This window comes from Chlorocebus sabaeus, chromosome 25, assembly GCF_047675955.1.
Source record: "Chlorocebus sabaeus isolate Y175 chromosome 25, mChlSab1.0.hap1, whole genome shotgun sequence".
NCBI lineage: Eukaryota > Metazoa > Chordata > Mammalia > Primates > Cercopithecidae > Chlorocebus > Chlorocebus sabaeus.
The window spans coordinates 31,315,422-31,333,427 of record NC_132928.1 but is presented as its reverse complement, the minus strand read 5'-3'; the positions used below and the strand labels follow the sequence as shown (position 1 = coordinate 31,333,427).

Sequence of the window (18,006 nt, the reverse complement as noted above, 5' to 3'; positions counted from 1 at the left end):
CTCCTCCCATCTTCACTTTTTTTTTTACACGAAATTATGTTAAGGAAGATTTTCATTTGTTGTTTTTGTATTAATTTGGTTGGAGGTGTGACTAGGGAGACTAGCTGTAGGATATATTATATATATATATATACACACACACACTTATGAATTTTGCCTTGGTTTTATTTGTCAACCTTATAAAAATATATGTTAAGAAACTTACTATCTATATCTGCATCTTTAAAATTTATAATGAGGGCACAGCTTTCTTAAGCTTTCTAATAGTGTATGTCAGTGACTTTCAAATTTCTTGACAATGATGCAACTGTATTACATTCTGATATTTTCTGTTCTATTTTATTTCGCTAGAAATCCCACTGGTTTCAGTCTACTAAATTGATTTCACAACTCATTAATGGGTTGTATGACCCACAATTTGGAAAACATTGGTCTAGATCTGCAGCGCCTTCATGCTGTTTCGTTTACTTAAAGGCTAATTCCCATTTTCTCCCTACTTTTGGACATTCTCCAGACTTGTTATCTGGCCAGTTGAATTGGTCAATCATAAATTACTCATTTATACTGCTCCTTGTGCTTCCGGAGGGGTATGATAACATTTATCACAGTTCTTTACAGTTTGCAAATCATTCAACTCTCTAGTGAACTATGCACATGAGCTGTTTGTATTCTAAAGTTGAGAAAACGAAGCAGGGAAAGGTAAACAGCTAGAAGATAGTGGGTAGGTCTGTGGCTTCCTAGTCTGGGTTTACTCTTGCATGCAGTCTGTTTTTTCATTATGTCAGTTCCTTGTGGCATTTTTTCTTACTTTATACTGTTTTCTGATTTGTTTTATTAGATCTAGAAGTACTATGTTCAGCTTTGTTACATTGCTTAGGAGCCTACATATGAAGACATAGTTTGCTCTCTCTACTACAATTGACTGCTGTTACTGCTTCAAGATTCAGAAGTAAACAAGAAATAGGCCTCTAGGATATCAAAATCTGTCTTCATGGCCATCTGTCCTCCCATAACTTTAGCTGATATTTCTAAAGAATGGCTGTTTTAGACTGAAAGCTAAAATTTCACCAAAACTTGTGAAATTGGAATATGGCAATCAAGTAGTATATTTTCTCATATCACAAGAGGCAGCATATACTTTTGGTATATTTCTATTTCTTAACTTACTCTGAGGTGTCCTTTCAGCAAATATAAACATTCTGACCCAGAGGCAGCTTACTAAGAGATTAAGTATCTTAATCGTTGAATATTTAAATATATAAACAGAATACCAGAACAATTTTTATATATTCCCAATGTATACTATTTCTAGTCAAATCATATCAAACTTCCCTTATTTCCTGTAATAGTGACCCAGGAGAATCCTCTATTGCTACTAAATAGTAACAATAACAACAGTGGCAATGAATACGAGTACTGTATAACATTTAAAAATTGGTGAGCATTTTAAATCATGTTTTCTCCTCTGTTCCTCTGTGTTGTGGGTACAGTAAGTGTTACAGATTAGAAAACTGAGATCACTCTATTTAATACTGAACCTGACTGCCCCCACTTCATCCCTAGAACTCCTAAACCTTACCCTGTTTTAATTTTTCTTTTTTCCTTAGGACTTAGTATCTTCTGACATGCTATGTAATATTCTTACTATGCCTTGTATGTACTGTCTCTCTCAGCTAAAATGCAAGCTTTATGAGGACAGAGATCTTTGTGTATTTAGTTCCCTCATGTACCCTAGATACCTAGAAGAGGGGATTGCTCATAATAGATATTCAATAAATACTGATTGAATGAATGAAGCTTAGAGACAGACTACACACATAAAGGGTGAATTTGACTAAGTATGTCAGTAAGTATAGGTTAGATTATGCTGCCAGAAGAAACAACACAAAAAATTCCTCAATTGTTTAGCACTGAAGAATGTTCTAATCTTTTGTCACCCACGGTGAGTTGTAGACCTATGTTGATCTTTAAGGTAGCTGCCATCCCTTCATGTGGTGACTTGGCATTCCAGGCAGCTTCAGTCTTGTGTTATCTTCATATCAACATACGTTTTTGTGATCCCATGAGGGGAAGACAGCATGGAGAATCACTTACTGGCTCTTAATTAAGCCCTTCTGCTTGAATGTAACACAGATTACTTCCATTCACATTTCGTTGGCCAAAACAGATCTCATGGCAATGACTATCTCAAAGGGACAGGGAAATGTAATTCTCCTATTTGTCCAGGAAGAGGAGAATCAGAAATGTGAGTATAGACCATGGCTTTAAGATAGAGAAAAAATACCTAATTTAGATTTTTTTTTTTAAATACTGCTTGTATCCTTTTTCTACTTGTTTATTTTTGTGACATATTTGTAGCTATTGCAACGAAAGGGTAATTAACTCTCTTAATGGGAATGGGTGGTAGTGGTGAATGAAGAGGAAGCCATTAGGAAATTTACATCTTTCTAAATTGGAAAATTCTGAGCAGAGAGATTATCTTTAAATCCAGAATGATTCATGAGGTTCACTGGAGTATTGATCCCTGGTGACTTTTCTCTGGATCAATAAATCTGCAGTTATCCCTGCTGGACTTGCTTTTGATAACAGCTTATTTTGGTCAATGTAAAACATTTATAATAAAAAATAGTTACTTATCAGGCTTCAAATGCTCATATGGACTAAGTGCCGTGTAGCACATTCACTGATTTCTATTCTGCATTTCTTTGAGATAGGTATGATTATCAAGTTTAGATTTCTGTCAGTTAGTGACCAAGCCAGAGTTCATTTAAATTACAAAGGACCATAATTTTAACCTTTATACATTGTGTTATTAACCATATTATTATTCTTTTGGTGAATGTATTGGCTTCTCCTGCCCTGCCACCCCTGACAAAAAAAGAGAACCAAAAAACAAAACAAAGCAAAACAAAAAAAACACCATCCCAAAATGATCCAGTGAGCTTTTAGAAGTCAAACTTTTTTTGAACCATATACATTTTTCTCTTAACACCCTTGGTCCTTATGTAATCCTTGGTGTGAGGTAGGTCCATACCACATAGAACTGAGTGTTTCACTCTCCCATGCAATGCATGAATCATTAGCACATGTGTATTTATTTTCAATTGCTGCCCTAACACATTACCAAAAACTTAGGAGCTTAGAACAACAGAAATGTATTATTTTTCAGTTCCATAGCTCAGAAGTCCAATATGACTCTGACCAGGCTAGCGTCAAGGTATCTGTAGGATTGCAGGACTTCTGGAGGCTCAGTCCATTTCTTGTCTATTCAGATTATGGCAGAGTTTAGTTTTTTGGTGTTGTAGAACTGAAGTTCTTGTTTCCTCACTGGCTGTGAGCTGAGGGCCATTCCCAGCTTCTAGAGGCTGCCCTCATTCCTTGGCTCCTGGCTTCCTTCCTCCCTTTTAAAAGTTAGTGGTGGAGAGTTCCTGTCACACTTTGAATGTCCCCTGCCCCTTCTGTTACATCTCTTACTGATAATCTAGCGTAATCTTCCTATTATAAAGTCCTCAACCTTTATGGTGGCAAAGTCTCTTGCCACTACCATGACATAAACAGGTATAGCACCAAGAGGCAAAGATCATGGAGATGGAATTTCTGCCTGTAACGCCATTTTAATAGACTAATAGACATTTTAATAGACGCGACAGCTGGGGAGACATTCATATCCTCCTCTAAAGCCTAACTAGGTGAAATTGTTTAAAAGCTAGAGAGGTTCTAGTCTGGGCGCGGTGGCTCACACTTGTAATCCCAGCACTTTGGGAGGCCAAGGCAGGCAGATCATGAGATCAGGAGATCGAGACCGTCCTGGCTAACACGGTGAAAACCCATCTCTACTAAAAATACAAAAAATTAGCCTGGCGTGGATCGCACCACTGCAGTCCAGCCTGCAGTCCAGACAGAGCAAGACTCTGTATCAAAACAAAAACGAACAAACAAAAAGCTAGAGAGGTTCTGCGGAAGAGGTTCCAAAATTAGAGGAAGTTTACATTTACTGAAAATAAATATTTTGTTTTTTGAAGAGATACTTTGACTTTAAATTTTCTCATTTTTATTATAGGACTTTATAGGTACTTTATTGCATTGTAATTTACATTTACTTTTCAAGGGAGAAAATGCCATACTTGGCTTAATATAAATTTATAAACAAATCATTTTCTTTCGTTGTTAGCTTACTGGCAATTGTTTAAAAAATTATTTGCAAATTTTTTGTATTCCTCAAGGAGCCTCTCACACTACTGACAATCATGCTTCTCAGGGGCTTACTCTACCATGGACTTTTGAATATAGAGGGGGATAAAAAGTAATTTTAACAAAACTTAATTAGGATAATTAATCTGTTAAAAAATCTAAACACGTTATATACTCCAAAGTATATAAGTAATTGGTGATATCTGCTATTCAGGAAAATCTATTTACACCAAAATTGTATTTATTAATACATACAGTGAAGGGTTTCACCTCTGACTGCCTGTTCTAGTGAAAGGAGAAAAACAAAAACGCTTAAATTAATAACATATTGATATGACGTTTTAATTGCTTTTATATTGTCTCCCAGAAAAAGAAAGTTTTCTCTTTGCATGTTTGTGTGAATTTACTTGTATGTGCTTGTTGTACATCCTAAAAATGAGAGATTTTTGCTTAAAAAGAAAAGCTAACTAAAACTCTCTGATATTGATCCTTGTGCTAAACAAATATTTGAAACCCCTTGGGAGGAAATTATGTTCTTGTTTTTGTTTTTGTTATAGGATTTCTTGAACTGCTGTTTACCTTTTGCGGTGAGACAAATGATTCTTTGATTTTGTAAAATTGCCAGCAGATTAAATGCATGGCCATCATTCAAGCTAGATATCAGAGTTTTCACACTGGAGTCTCTTGAGTGTACAATTCGTGTTCCCCACACTATTTCCAAGTGTGATACATCCTCTGATTTCAACTTAGAAAATTAGTGTTCTTGAACCAGGCATTAAAACAGTTTCATTTTTGGTGCCAGGTGCCACCTGTGGTCACATACTTGTTTTTCCCACACCTTTCCTAGCACCTCTCGATAGATCTTTGGCTTATACCCCTTCGTTGTTCAGGGTGGTTTAGAGCTGTAAAGGCAGCATATGTTCAGTCAGTACTATAGGCTGCGTTCACTGATTTATTTTTAATTTTCAGTCCCTTATTGACTTAAGTAATTGCTCTGGTAAGAAGCTATTATCTAATTTTAAACTGCACGTTTAACCTCCCAGCCGCCATAACAAGTATTTATTTAAATCAGCGTAGCCGCAGAGTAGCATAATTTTCACAGGTGGCCCATTGAACCTGGACCCTTATTCCTGGTTTTTCATATGTACATGCTGTGACTTTTAGATTTCTCTGCTTCTTAATTTGGAAAGATACAGATATTTTTTTCAGTTGTATTTCACAGTGGTCAGTTATACTGAAATAACCATCTGCTTAAATGCAAGAGACAAGAACTACCTGAGTTTGAATTCCAAGTCTAGAGCTTACCAGTTTTATGATCTTTGGCAAGTTACCCGACCGACTTCCTATGCCTTCTCTCTAAAGCAGTATAATAGTTGAAACATCTCATAAAACTACCGTATAATAGTTCCCGTTTCGTTGGACTGTGAGCCCCACAAGTCAAGGATTTGTCCGCTTTACTTTGTCAGCACAGGACCTAGAATTGTGTGTGCCATGCAGCAGGGCATGGTAAACTTTTGTTAAAATTCAGCAAGATAATACATAGAATGCATTTAACACAGGGCCTGGAGCACAGCAACAATAACAATAAAATATGCTTAGGTGTTTTAGCTCAGCATTATTAAAGCTCTTAAATGTTATCAGTTGCACTTCAAAGATGACAAATTTTATTTTATAAATGTCTTTTGCAGAAGAAATACTGATCTCCTACTCAGCCATTCTATATTGACCTCAGTTAGTACTCCTTACAATGAAATAAATGTGCCCTCTCTCCATTCTGTCTGCCAACATAATTTCTGGGCTGACTCATGAGTATGAAGGAAAGAAATGAAGGAAAGAATGGAAATTAAGTCCTTTTCCCTGAAGTGTGTGTGTGTGTGTGTGTGTGTGTGTGTGTGTGTGTTTATATCAAACTGAGGTGAAAGATGACTTGTCTCCTTTTAATTTTCCCAAGAAGGAATATTCAAAGCTTTCTTGTCTGTAGTTTGCTCTGATTCTAAGAGAAATAAACTATATTTCTGAACTTAGTTCATTTGTGTGTACTCTCTGACTTAAAACACTCTCGCTCAGCTTTCCTAAGTAATAGTTTAAAAAGGACTATTCTTTTTCCATTTTATTTTCCAGATGGATTTTTGTAGAGTTTATTTAAGTGCTACAGAATTTTAAAGCAAAAGGGACCTCAGAGATCAGCTCATCTTTCTCTTGACTTTATCTTACAGATGAGGGAAGGAAATGAAAAGAGAAGTTAAATGGTCCTAACTAGTTAGTGGCAAATGTAAGATGTGAAAGAGTTTTATCTTTCACTGGTTTTGTGCTGCCTCCCTTGTTTAAAAAGCACACAAAAAAAACAATCCAAAGCTAACCACATATGAGAATGCTTCAGTCATTCTGTTTTCTTTTTTCATTCAAATCTTTGCAGAGATTACAATGTTAAAATGTTAGCTAAACTATTCTGTATATAACCTGCTCTGATGAAAATTATTAATTTAGTTATATCTTCTATAATAACAACATGTTAGCAGAACTTGTTGATTCTCTTAAACATATTGCAGAACTTCTAGATACCAGTCTTCATTTTATTCAGGATAAAGATTAGTATATATATATTTATGGAGTATATACCATATAAAACTTTTCTTATATAGCTAGAATAAGTCAATGTAATGAAAGGGATTTTTACATGTGGATGACTGCCTTAGTATATTTTAATGTGATATTAATATAGAATAAAGAAAGGTCAGGTAAGATTTTTAGTTGTTACTAGTTTTCCTCTGTCAGCCTCTGTTTTTTATAATGTTATCATCCATTTCCTACTTTTATTCATGTCCGAAGGTTAAAGTGGCATAATGTCTGCTATTGCAAAATGTACTCTCATTTTACCTACAATCATAAATTCTTGAAAGATAAGTGGAATTACATGTGCTGTAGTCTTCAAGCTTCTGAATACATAGGACAGTAATTCACATGATCATTTTAATGTCTAATCATGTCACTCCGTAACTCTCTTTTCTTGTACAACTGTTAAAAGAAGTCACAACATTCTTGAGGCAAAAGAAATCATAGACACAGCTGTCATGAATCTCTGAAAAAGTTTTTTGGAAATAATTATATCTTCATTAATTTTGAAATGTTGAAAACATATCACTGCATTTAAATGTACTGCAAATTTTCCTGAGCACTTAAACTTTTAGGCATCTCTGCTAGATAGAGAGAGGTAAGGATGAATCAGTTTACGTGATGGGGCTGTACCTCTTTGCTCAATGTCAGTCAGCGTAAGAGTCGTTGTCCAGAATGGAGGGGCATATGAGGAAGCATGTCAGGAGACAGTAGAACCTCCCTCTTAGACCTGTGTTCCCCAGTTAATTATGAATTTATCCAGTTAATAATTACAGTGCAGAATACAAACTTACTCATCTTATATGACTTTTGGAAATATGTTGATCAAAGAGGTGAGTAGCATCCTTAGCTTTACATTTTAATATATACTAATGAATATATGTAGTTTAAATATTGAAATAAAACATGCTTATTTAATATAAAGAGGCTTGTTATTTATAATATTAAGCATCAGTATCTAAATTTAAAGTATCAGTCTTAACTGAGTGTGTAACTTTTTGCAATGACCTCCAGCAGCTCACTGAAAAAGGATTTTTGTACATTAAGATTTTTTGCATTTCAAATTTAGCTTAGTAGAATTCCTAATCATTCTTTTCCTTTGCTCCCTTCACTTGGGTCGTCTTTGAGTTCAGTTTGTGTTGCAGTTAAGGTGTTATGCTGGGGCTAATCTCTGTAAAATGCTAGCATTTGTTCTTCTTTTTCCTTATCATCAATCTTTCACACTCATATCAAACCCCTAATGTATCAGCAGGTTTCCCAGAGCTACTGGTTAAAATTACCTTTGCTTTTGGTAAACTCTGAACCTTCAAGCCTCAGTGTTTTCAGTTGCCCCCCTGTGGATTCCGTGAAGCCTCTCTCTGCACATTCCTCACTGCCAGTCACTTGCTTTATGTCCTGAAACCAGGAGCAGAGCCCGTTTATTATTCTAACTGTACCTACCATCCTTCCTTAAATGGAGAGAATGTGTAAATATTTCCAATAATTGGTGTCACTTATGCAAACTACAGGTGAAAGTGGTTAGAACTCCCAAAGCTAGATAGCTTGTGTTTATTTTACACAGTAATAACACAGATTCTTTAAACCTAGCTGTTTTCCAAAGTTCTTTGCTTTTCTGACACTGTAGAAATTGGCATATTTACCTGTTTGTCTTCAAAGTAAATGCTACAGTTAAATAATCTATATCTTAAAGTTCGTCTCATTAATTTTCATATATTAGTGGTTCGTATTTTATTTAAATTTCTTATCCTTCTGTTTGCATACTTTTTTTTTAAACTCTTCTTCATCACTTTCATAAATACTTTTCTTTCGTCCAGTCTGACTAGGGCTATCCGTGATTAGTAAAAATGGATTCCGATACAGGTAGGATATCATGGGTCATGGTACATGATGTTTCCACCTTTAGGTTAGTATAGTTTCCACACATAACTATTAGGTTATAAATTTATTCTTTTGGCAAACTGACTGCTGCCTTTGAGTATAGTGCTTTGATTATTGGTGTGAATCTTTTTGTTGCTTCTAACTAAAGACCCCTGTTCAGTATTGTTAGTCTTATTAAGATTTATAGTAAACACCTGGGGAGATCTTGAAAATTAATAGAAAAAGGGGACTGCCCTTTTCTCTTTGAGTAGCAACATATTTTTGGTGGCCCTTCCCTCAGGTAAATAAGATTCTAAATGTTCTTAAACTTTGATTTTCTATTTGGCAAAAAGCCTTAGACTAATGATGGTGAAATAACCATCTGAGTTTGAAATTAAAGATACTCACTTTGAAAGTCACTTAAATATTTTTACATTTCAAAGTGTAACGTATATACTCCTTTTTATTTTCAAGTGTTTAATAGCATTTTCTAAAACAGTCATTAAAAATAGAAAAAATATTAGCACGTCAAAGCCAACAAACAAAAACAAAAATTATCTTGAGTGTCTTGTCTTTTAAAAGGTCTCAGTAGTAACAGTAACTGAAGACGTTTTTCTGGAGATGCCAGTACCCTTTCACATTTGTTATTATATAATCCTTTGATGTACAAAAGTCTGTGGTATTCTTTCTAAAGTGGAAGTAAGGCACCAAATGCTATATCATTTGTTAACAGCCACACTGTGTTCTAAAGGATGTTTCTGTAAAAGTTAACAAATATGATTTATTTGTGCATACTCTACTAAATTGTTATATAATACTATTTATTTTTAAATTATCATGCTGAATTATTTGGGATATGCAAACCATATTTTTTAAAAAAAGAAAAATAATAATGCCAGTGTGAATCATTTAAGTAGGTATTCTTGTCAGAATTACTTTTTTTCCCTTAGTTATGCTCCCTAGATTCTTCTTGGATTGATCAAAAGGAAATAAAGTTTAACCTACCACATTGTTTTGTACAGTTTTTAATGTACTATTTAAGGGTCAAGGAGTAAAGAAGAAATTAAAAAGTTTTTAGTATTCTTAAGAACAGCTTTCTGATCCTAATTAATTATTTTGGTGAGGTTTTTAAATTCAAAATTTTGTATGTAATTTCTTAACACAGCTGCATCTGTATTTTTATATACCTCTTATTTTATTTGTTTTTTTTTTTTTTTTTTTTTTTTTTGCAGTTGGTACGCCTTATTACATGTCTCCAGAGAGAATACATGAAAATGGATACAACTTCAAATCTGACATCTGGTCTCTTGGCTGTCTACTATATGAGGTAGGTAATGTTGATAAATTCCAAATATTGATGCAGTTTTACTTAGTATATTTCCTCTATCCTTATAGTATATACTTATTTTTTTCTGGATGTTTAAGAATCACCTTTTTAATTATGAAGAATTTTCATTGGGTTAATAACTTTGTGTAATGGAATTTAATAACTATACATTCCTATACATCTAATATATTTTTTAATTGTGTTCCTTTGATGACAAGTTTAAAGCATTAACTTTTATGTTAATATAATGCCTTTCTGTATATCTTGCATTTATAAAAATATACATTTGAACATCTGTAAATCTTGATCCATACATTACAAGAGAGGTATAATGGATTGGATTTAATATATGAAAGCATAGTAAATATCTTTATCAATATTTTATTTCACTTTTACAGAGGTGTTATTTAGCATTAAGTGTAGTATGCAAACAGTTCTTCTAGGTTATCAATTTAGTTTCCATGAGTAACAATTTGTAGTGGTAAAGCTCAGTGAAATGCTCTCTCTTTTGTTCTACTGGTGATCATTTATCAAAGGAAGATGAAATCATGTAGGTAGGTCCTCTAGAAATGGTGCACTGTAATAATTTGGATGGATAAAAGAAAGCATGTTAGTAACACATTTTACATCTGTGTTGATATAAAAGTATCTCAAGCTAGTGACTTCTGTAATTTTGTTTTTTTAATTGAATGATAATTTTCTTAGGAATATAGGCTTCGAGTCAAAGCTGTTAATTAAAAATTAGTCTGTGTCTAAGTAGGTTTTAATAAAGTGAGGAAATGTAATACATGGAAGCATTTTCATATCCCTGTGTAGGAATCATTTTCATATCTCTGTATATATAAGAGAAGTCTAAAGAGGATAAATAGAAACCAATGCATTTCCTACTATATATTTCATGTCTCTTGTCCTCCTGACTTAAATGAAATATATGATGAAGTCATCTATTTTAATTGTGCCACCGTTACTTGGAAGTAGAGCAGCTTTAGGAGGTGTTGTTGGACTTTTTAAAAATGTGTGTCATGATCTTTTATTATTTTATTCATTGCAGATTCAAATTTCCTTAATTTAAGGAACCTGAAATTATTTGTTTTGTTCTTCCTACTGAAGTGACTAACAACTACTTAAAATGAAAGGATTTTTAAATATTCTTAAATAAACGCATACTTTGGATAATTTTTTTTATGAAACATTATGAGTCAGTAATGTGACAAAATATGTTTTTATATGTGCCCATGGGATTACAAGAAATTATGCTCACCGTTTTATATTTTGTTAATAATTTTGTACAATGCTAACAAGAACAGGATTGATTATATTGTTACTATAATGTTTAAAAGTTAGTCACTCTGTACATTTAAAATATTATCTGTTTAGTTAACCTTAGATTCCTTTAGGCCATAGTCTAATATTATCAAAGCAACATTTTCTCTTCAAATCCCTAAAAGTAAACAGCAAATTGGTTTCCAATAACTAGATTAAATTTAGCAATAAAAAAAAATTCTGTTGAATTTTGAGAGGAAGTTTGCATAATTATTTTAGGTCTAGCAGATTCATGTCAAAACTGAAATAATTTATCACATTTTGAATTTACCTTTGAGAGATGGTGTCCCATTTTTAGGCGGACTTAAAATGTCACAAAAATAAAAATAACATATTTGGACATTCCTACATCCGTGAGTTATATGTATTGTGGATGATTTTGAGTTAAAGTATCTATCATGCTAACATTAGTTTTCATCTCAATGCATTTTCTTGATTTCTCCATGCAAATCTTTCAGAAGAACTAGAATTTTTCTAAAGCTTTAATTTAACTTTATGTTCTATCTCCTTTCAGTTATGTTTCAGTGTATTGTTAATAGAAATACCTAACAGTTTGGCTTTTAAAAATTGGTCATAACAGCACATATTTTGTATTGTACGCACTAAAAAATTACTATTAACAATGAAGACGTAGGAAGCCTTTTTTGAAAATGTATTTTAAACTCAGAAAATTAGACTTTCAAATATTCCTGAAACCTCAAAAAAAAAAAAAAAAAAAACTAGCAGTACAGTTTTAATTGATATGCAACAAAGTAGACTTTACTAATTAAAATCAAGATGCTGTGCTTTTGCTACACGGACCTTTACATGGAAAAGTAGGTTTTACACATTTCCTTTATTGTTCAGCGCAGCAATTGCATCCTTACAGGGTTGTAGGTTGGTGGCTTACAGTTCAAAAAAAAAGAGAGCTGCCACCAGCCCCGAAGACAGACAGTGGGCTTTCGTCCCTCCGACACCCCCAGAATACTAATCAGGAAAGTCAGACCCTGGAGGTCAGGGAGTAAGTCAATCATTCTAGCGATCGTCTCAGTGTGGAGGATCAAATTAGCCTGAAAAATTCAGCTGCTGGGAGGAGAGGGCGAGCAGCTGTCAGGGGCAGCATCGAGATGCACTAATGAACCAGATGAATAGTGCAAAAGCTTGAAAATAAAAACAGGACAGTTGACATTTTTCATCTGTCAAAGCAGGAGATGCATGAAAATATACTATTCCTGTTTAACTCCTTAGGGGACATTCAGATTTTTTTTTTAACACTCTGCAGTACTGAGGAAAAGGACTATAATGAACGCCTAGAATATGATAATGAATATATGTACATTTACTTAAGGTTTTGCAAACACAGAGAGACTATAGTTTATGTATACAGTGTATTTTTAAGGTAACATTTATCTTAAAGTGTCCTTGCATTTAAAACAAAAACCATTATTATTATTATTATTATTATTATTATTATTATTATTATTGTAGTTCTTTTAGAAATTTCCTCTCAGAGTGTTTTATATGATTGGGGCATTCAGATTGTTTTTAACTTTTTTCTCATCATGTGAAACAACTCTTCTTAAGGTACTTCTATATAGTTGTGTGCACGTTTTATGTAAAACATAGGCAAGATAAAAATGTGTTGAGCTACTTTCCAGTTTTGATTTCCAATCCCATACCCTTCTCATCAAGGCTCTGAAGGAGTTAAAGCTCTGTCTGGAGCACAGAAGACAGATGAGAGCCATTTTCAGCTTGTCCTGTCCCCACTGACGCTCACTGAGTAGCACAGCATGGACTAGCGTGTTTCACACACACTCTGCCTGTCTGGGGAATGTACACATTGTCCTTCCAAAATCAAACTTATTAGCACATGTAGAAAAGGGTGACTGACTTTGGGGCAGCCTGGCACTCCGTGTTGTATTCTTGCTGCTGCGGTTCAAAGATTTAGAAGGTTTTGAACAGGATGCGAACATTTTAAATTGAATTTTTAGTTTGTAACCCTGCTTACCACAGTACTTGCTTGCACTTTAAATGTCAAGTTAGAACCTTGTCTTAAAATAAATTTAAATTCAATAATGTCTTTTTTAAAGTTGTTCATCCTTTGGGTCACGTTTTTCTGCATAAAAATCTCATTTGGAAGCCTTGAATTACAGCTATGACTCGTAGAGCTTTTGAGCATATTTAATGTTTTTGAGACATTATCAAAAGAAAAGAGTTCTAATTCATTGTAAACTATTTGGGGATCTGTTATTGCATTTAAATTGAGAAGACTGTTTTTTCTCAGAATAACCTTTATCTTCATAGACTATTATGCAAGACAAAATGCTCTGCATTCTCTTCCCTATGCTAGATTATAATTCAGTTTTAACTTCAGTTTCATGTTTGTTGTATATGGTTGAGCTATACCTTGTGATGACTGTTTTGTTGTAAGATACAGTAGTTGTTTTTATTTCATTATAGGTACAAAGAGTTTTTAAATTGTGTTATTTTTCTTAATATTATTTTATGTTGCATTTGTATATAAAGAAATATGTTAACTAATTCTCTATTTTAGGGCATTTTAAATGTCAGAAAAAAGACAAAAGTTGCAGAAAGATTTTTAACTCTTAATAAATTTCCTCAGATGGGGATATTCATAAAAATCAAAATGCCCAGATAACTTTATTTAAAATATTTGTAATTATTTTCTACCCCTGTATAATATACTTGATGAAATCACCTTTTAAGTTACCATGTAACTATATCAGTTTCATTGGGAGCATTTTACAGATGGCTGCATTACAGAGTCCTTTCTATGGTGACAAAATGAATTTATACTCACTGTGTAAGAAGATAGAACAGTGTGACTACCCACCTCTTCCTTCAGATCACTATTCAGAAGAAGTAAGTCATTTTCAGTCCACGTGTTCGTCTGTTGTCCATTTTGCTAACATTTTTATTTTATTAAGAAATTTTACTTTATCCAGAAATGAAAATGAATGGTATACGTAGCAGAATTAGCACATTTTATTCTGTTTTCATTCTCTTGGAGACTTGCTGTCTAAAGAGTTAACTCTGCAATTCATGATGTGTAGTAGACCACAACACAGCATGTAGTGTAAAATTGGCCACTTTCTAGGTGTGATAAGAATAGTAGCTGACTCTACAGTGTACTGAATGGTGCAAAGGGCAGAATTAATGCTCATACCTAGGCTCTAGTTAATCATCATGTCTGATGGCCCTTCGTAACAGGGCTAACTCCTTATTCTCACAGTCCTAGACCAGCACACGGTTGTAATTTTCTATTTTGGCAGACTCCCCTTTCATCCATGTTTTCCAAAGCTCGAAATATGCATCTCTTAACTACATATCTCTGACCCTTATTCTTTAAGCTTTATCTTCCCTCCTTTGACAATACCGGTCCTATCATCACCTCACTGCTATACCAAGATTCTACTGGGGAAATGTTTCAAGGTTATCATTGTAGACATGTTTAAAAAGTGTGTTAGCTGTGGCTGAAAATCTTAGAAGGCTACTTTATTAAGATCTGAGTCTGAAGGCTTGCTTGCTTTGGTAACCCATTGAAGTGAGTTGTTTTGGCTCTATCCAGTGTCCAGTCTTTCATTGAACAAAACATCTCCCATTTTAGCCTAACGTATCATGATTTTACCAATATTTAAGGAGGATATATGCAGAATAGCAGTATCTCAGGTCAACTAAAATGTTTCATATTAGCACTTTATGGAATACTCATCAGGGACCTACCCAGAGAAAATAGTGTCTTGAGTTAGGACATTGCACCTTCTCATGAGCAACAGATTTTTTGCCTCAGGAAAATGGAAAGGAGAAAAGAAAAAATATAAAACAATTATAATGTTCACTTATTAGGTAATCATGTCAGTCTTCCTATTGTGAAACGAATAGCATTGGGTCTTAGTATTATGTAAGGAAATTTGAGTTCATGTAACTTGAATAATAAATATCTCTAAAGAATTTTCACCACATGTAAAGCATTTGTGTTCCTATAATATAATAGGCACTTTTTCTTCTGGTAGTTTTGATACTGATAATCGGTGATGCCTGTTTTTTTCTGCATAACATTCTTATTCAGGTAATTAGAATAAACTGTTACACAGCAGTGATGATGATTTAAAAGTATTATCTTTATTTGATGTTAATACTATTATGTTAGCCATTTTTAATTACTATTTTGCGTATAGACTATAAATATGGCATTTCACAAAACCAACTTCAGAACTATAGGCCTGGAAATACAGTAGGGTGTGAACAATAATGCAAAATGATAGCAAGAATGTCAGGGGCCTTTCTTTGTTGTGTCATTCATGCTGTCTTCTTTTTTCCATGAAGCGCATGAATATTTCACATATCTGCATCCTCATCCCCTATTCTTCTTGACTAATTTTCAGACTGTCTGAATTTGCATTTCACATGGTAGCTGATTAGGAGATGCCGAGTGCAGCAGTGAAGCCTCAGCAGGCGGTTACCATGGTGACCTTCAGCAGGATTTTAATGATGATACCACTAGTGGTTCGTTGAAGTCGGCCTGCCTGCAGGGCTACTTCACTGCAGCTAAGTGTGAAGTTGGATATGCGGATTCTCAGCCAAGGGGCAAATATCAAAGTCTGGCCCAGATAGAAGGTCTTAGAGTTGGGAAAGGAAAATAGATTCCACTTTTTACTTCACTCTATATAGTTGCCAGTTTCGAAAAGAGCTATAAAGCAAAACACATTATATGGTGTACTTTCCAAAAAAGTGTGATTCCTCGTATTGGTAAAATCTGTTGTCATTCCCTGATGAAATAGAAAGCTGTAGTTTCTAGGTAAATGTGGAAAATAATTCTTACTAAAGAATTGAATATAAAAATATGCAGACTGTATAACAATGTTACTTTATTTAGTTATGTAGAAGAGTTCTCAAAACAAGAGCTTTGAAATGCAGATGTGCTAATAAATATTTTCTGTCCTTAAGTAGGAACTCATATTCAGAATTCATGGTAGCCAAAAATCTCACATTTGGTAGTGCTATAATGTCTTAAAATTTTTTTTATAAAGTAGACTTTTTAGATCTTTTAAAAAATCCAGAATACCATTTAATTTGTTAGTATGGCAAAATACAGGAGGCAATAAAAAATGAAGTACAGAGTTTTTCAACAGTGAACTTTTAATTAAAAGACAGATTATTTTGTTAATTTTTTAGCTAAATGATAACAGACTGTGTAACTTATTTGAAAAATAAAAAAACAAGCAAATCAACTTATCAAATATGTATTTGAGAGCTTACCAAATTTATGTAACTACTGCCAAATTTTTAAGGTTACTGCCCAAACAAGATTTTATGGGAAGATTTCATGAGAATACTAGCTATACCTGCCAATCAGCCTCAGTTGATAGGAGTCCTAAGGAACCCTACACAATTTATTTCTAGATATAGTCATTCTATTTAAGAACCCAGAGTTTAAAAGCTTGGAATTTTTCTTTTAATTTCCTATCTTATATTCTAAAACATATATAACAGTTAAGCATTAAAACAAAAAATGAGAAGTTTTAGAAAAATAAGCCTGTATGTCAAATCTTTTCTTTTGAATTATGCTAGTCTTAGTATGTACAAATAATTAGGGTTCTAGATTGATTTATTTCAGCTACACATGAATAATATTAGGAAATCTATATTTTATGGCTTACTTAAATATTTTTATTTCTGATTTCTTTTGGTGTTTTGTATTTTTTCCTTTTCTAGTAGTGATCTCATCCATGTATCAGTGGGCAGTTACTATATTTAATACGAGTCCTGGGTTGAAAAGATAGATATCTTTCCTTAGATGTCTCTTAGTTTAAATGAAACTTGGTATTGTTGGTGACAGTGAAGCAAACATTTACTTATGTATAAGGAATTGTGACTCAAAAGGCCAGTCGTAAACTGACCTGGGCTCATCTCTCAAGAATTATTGATCATCGGATATTCTTTTCTTCTTTCTCTAACTCTTATCAATGCAGGTTCTACTAGAAGTTCCATGAATTTTCATGCTTTTATAGATGATGTTTCCTCTTTCTGAAATACCTCTTTTCCTGTTCTTTACCAAAGAAACTCATTCTTTTCCTTTCAAACATAGTTTGGACATAAAGTTTTCCTGCATAGTTTTCCCTGACCTCCTTTCTTCTCTCCCCAACGCCTCCTCCCTTAGCAGTTATGCCATGTTGTAGTAGCTTCCTTGCATGGATGCCTCCCCCTACAGACTGTCAAGCTCCTGCCCTTGAGGATCAGTAACTCTGCTGCTTATCTGTGTATCTCTAGGGCCTGGGGCCTGACACATTTTTAAAGCCTTAGTAATTGATTGATTGATTGATTGATTGATTGAGGGAATGAGCGTGGAAATCTCAGAGTTAGATTAAAGGATGAACTAATAAATGACAATTGAAAGAGTGAGAGAAACTTCTCCAAGGAAGTCTCTGTAGAGTAAGGCAGAAAATTACTCACAAGATAGGCCAGAGGACGTGGATAGTTTTCTTTTATTGATATTACTTCCTATTTTACATAAGCACCATTTTCTCTATAATGCCGGGTGTCCATTTACTGGGAAATAAGATAAATATGCTGTTTTCCTTCAATTTCAGTATTTAATTTCTTTGAGAGATATTGGAATAGTTATCAAAATTATCTGTTTGTTCACGAACTTGTCTCATGAAACTCTGAAAAACAATGATAAATAGCTATATTGT

At 33.7% G+C, this 18,006-nt stretch overlaps 1 protein-coding gene across 2 annotated transcripts in view; it reads left to right on the top strand.

Annotated features, from left to right (window-relative positions):
- The window catches only part of NEK7 (NIMA related kinase 7), a 146,149-nt gene that overhangs the window by 112,867 nt on the left and 15,276 nt on the right, over positions 1-18,006 (top strand). For both annotated transcript variants that reach the window (XM_007989048.3, XM_007989046.3), the window contains 2 exons: positions 9,894-9,988; positions 14,060-14,173. In XM_007989048.3, the coding sequence (XP_007987239.1) occupies positions 9,894-9,988; positions 14,060-14,173 (209 nt within the window). The remainder of the gene's footprint in view (positions 1-9,893; positions 9,989-14,059; positions 14,174-18,006) is intronic.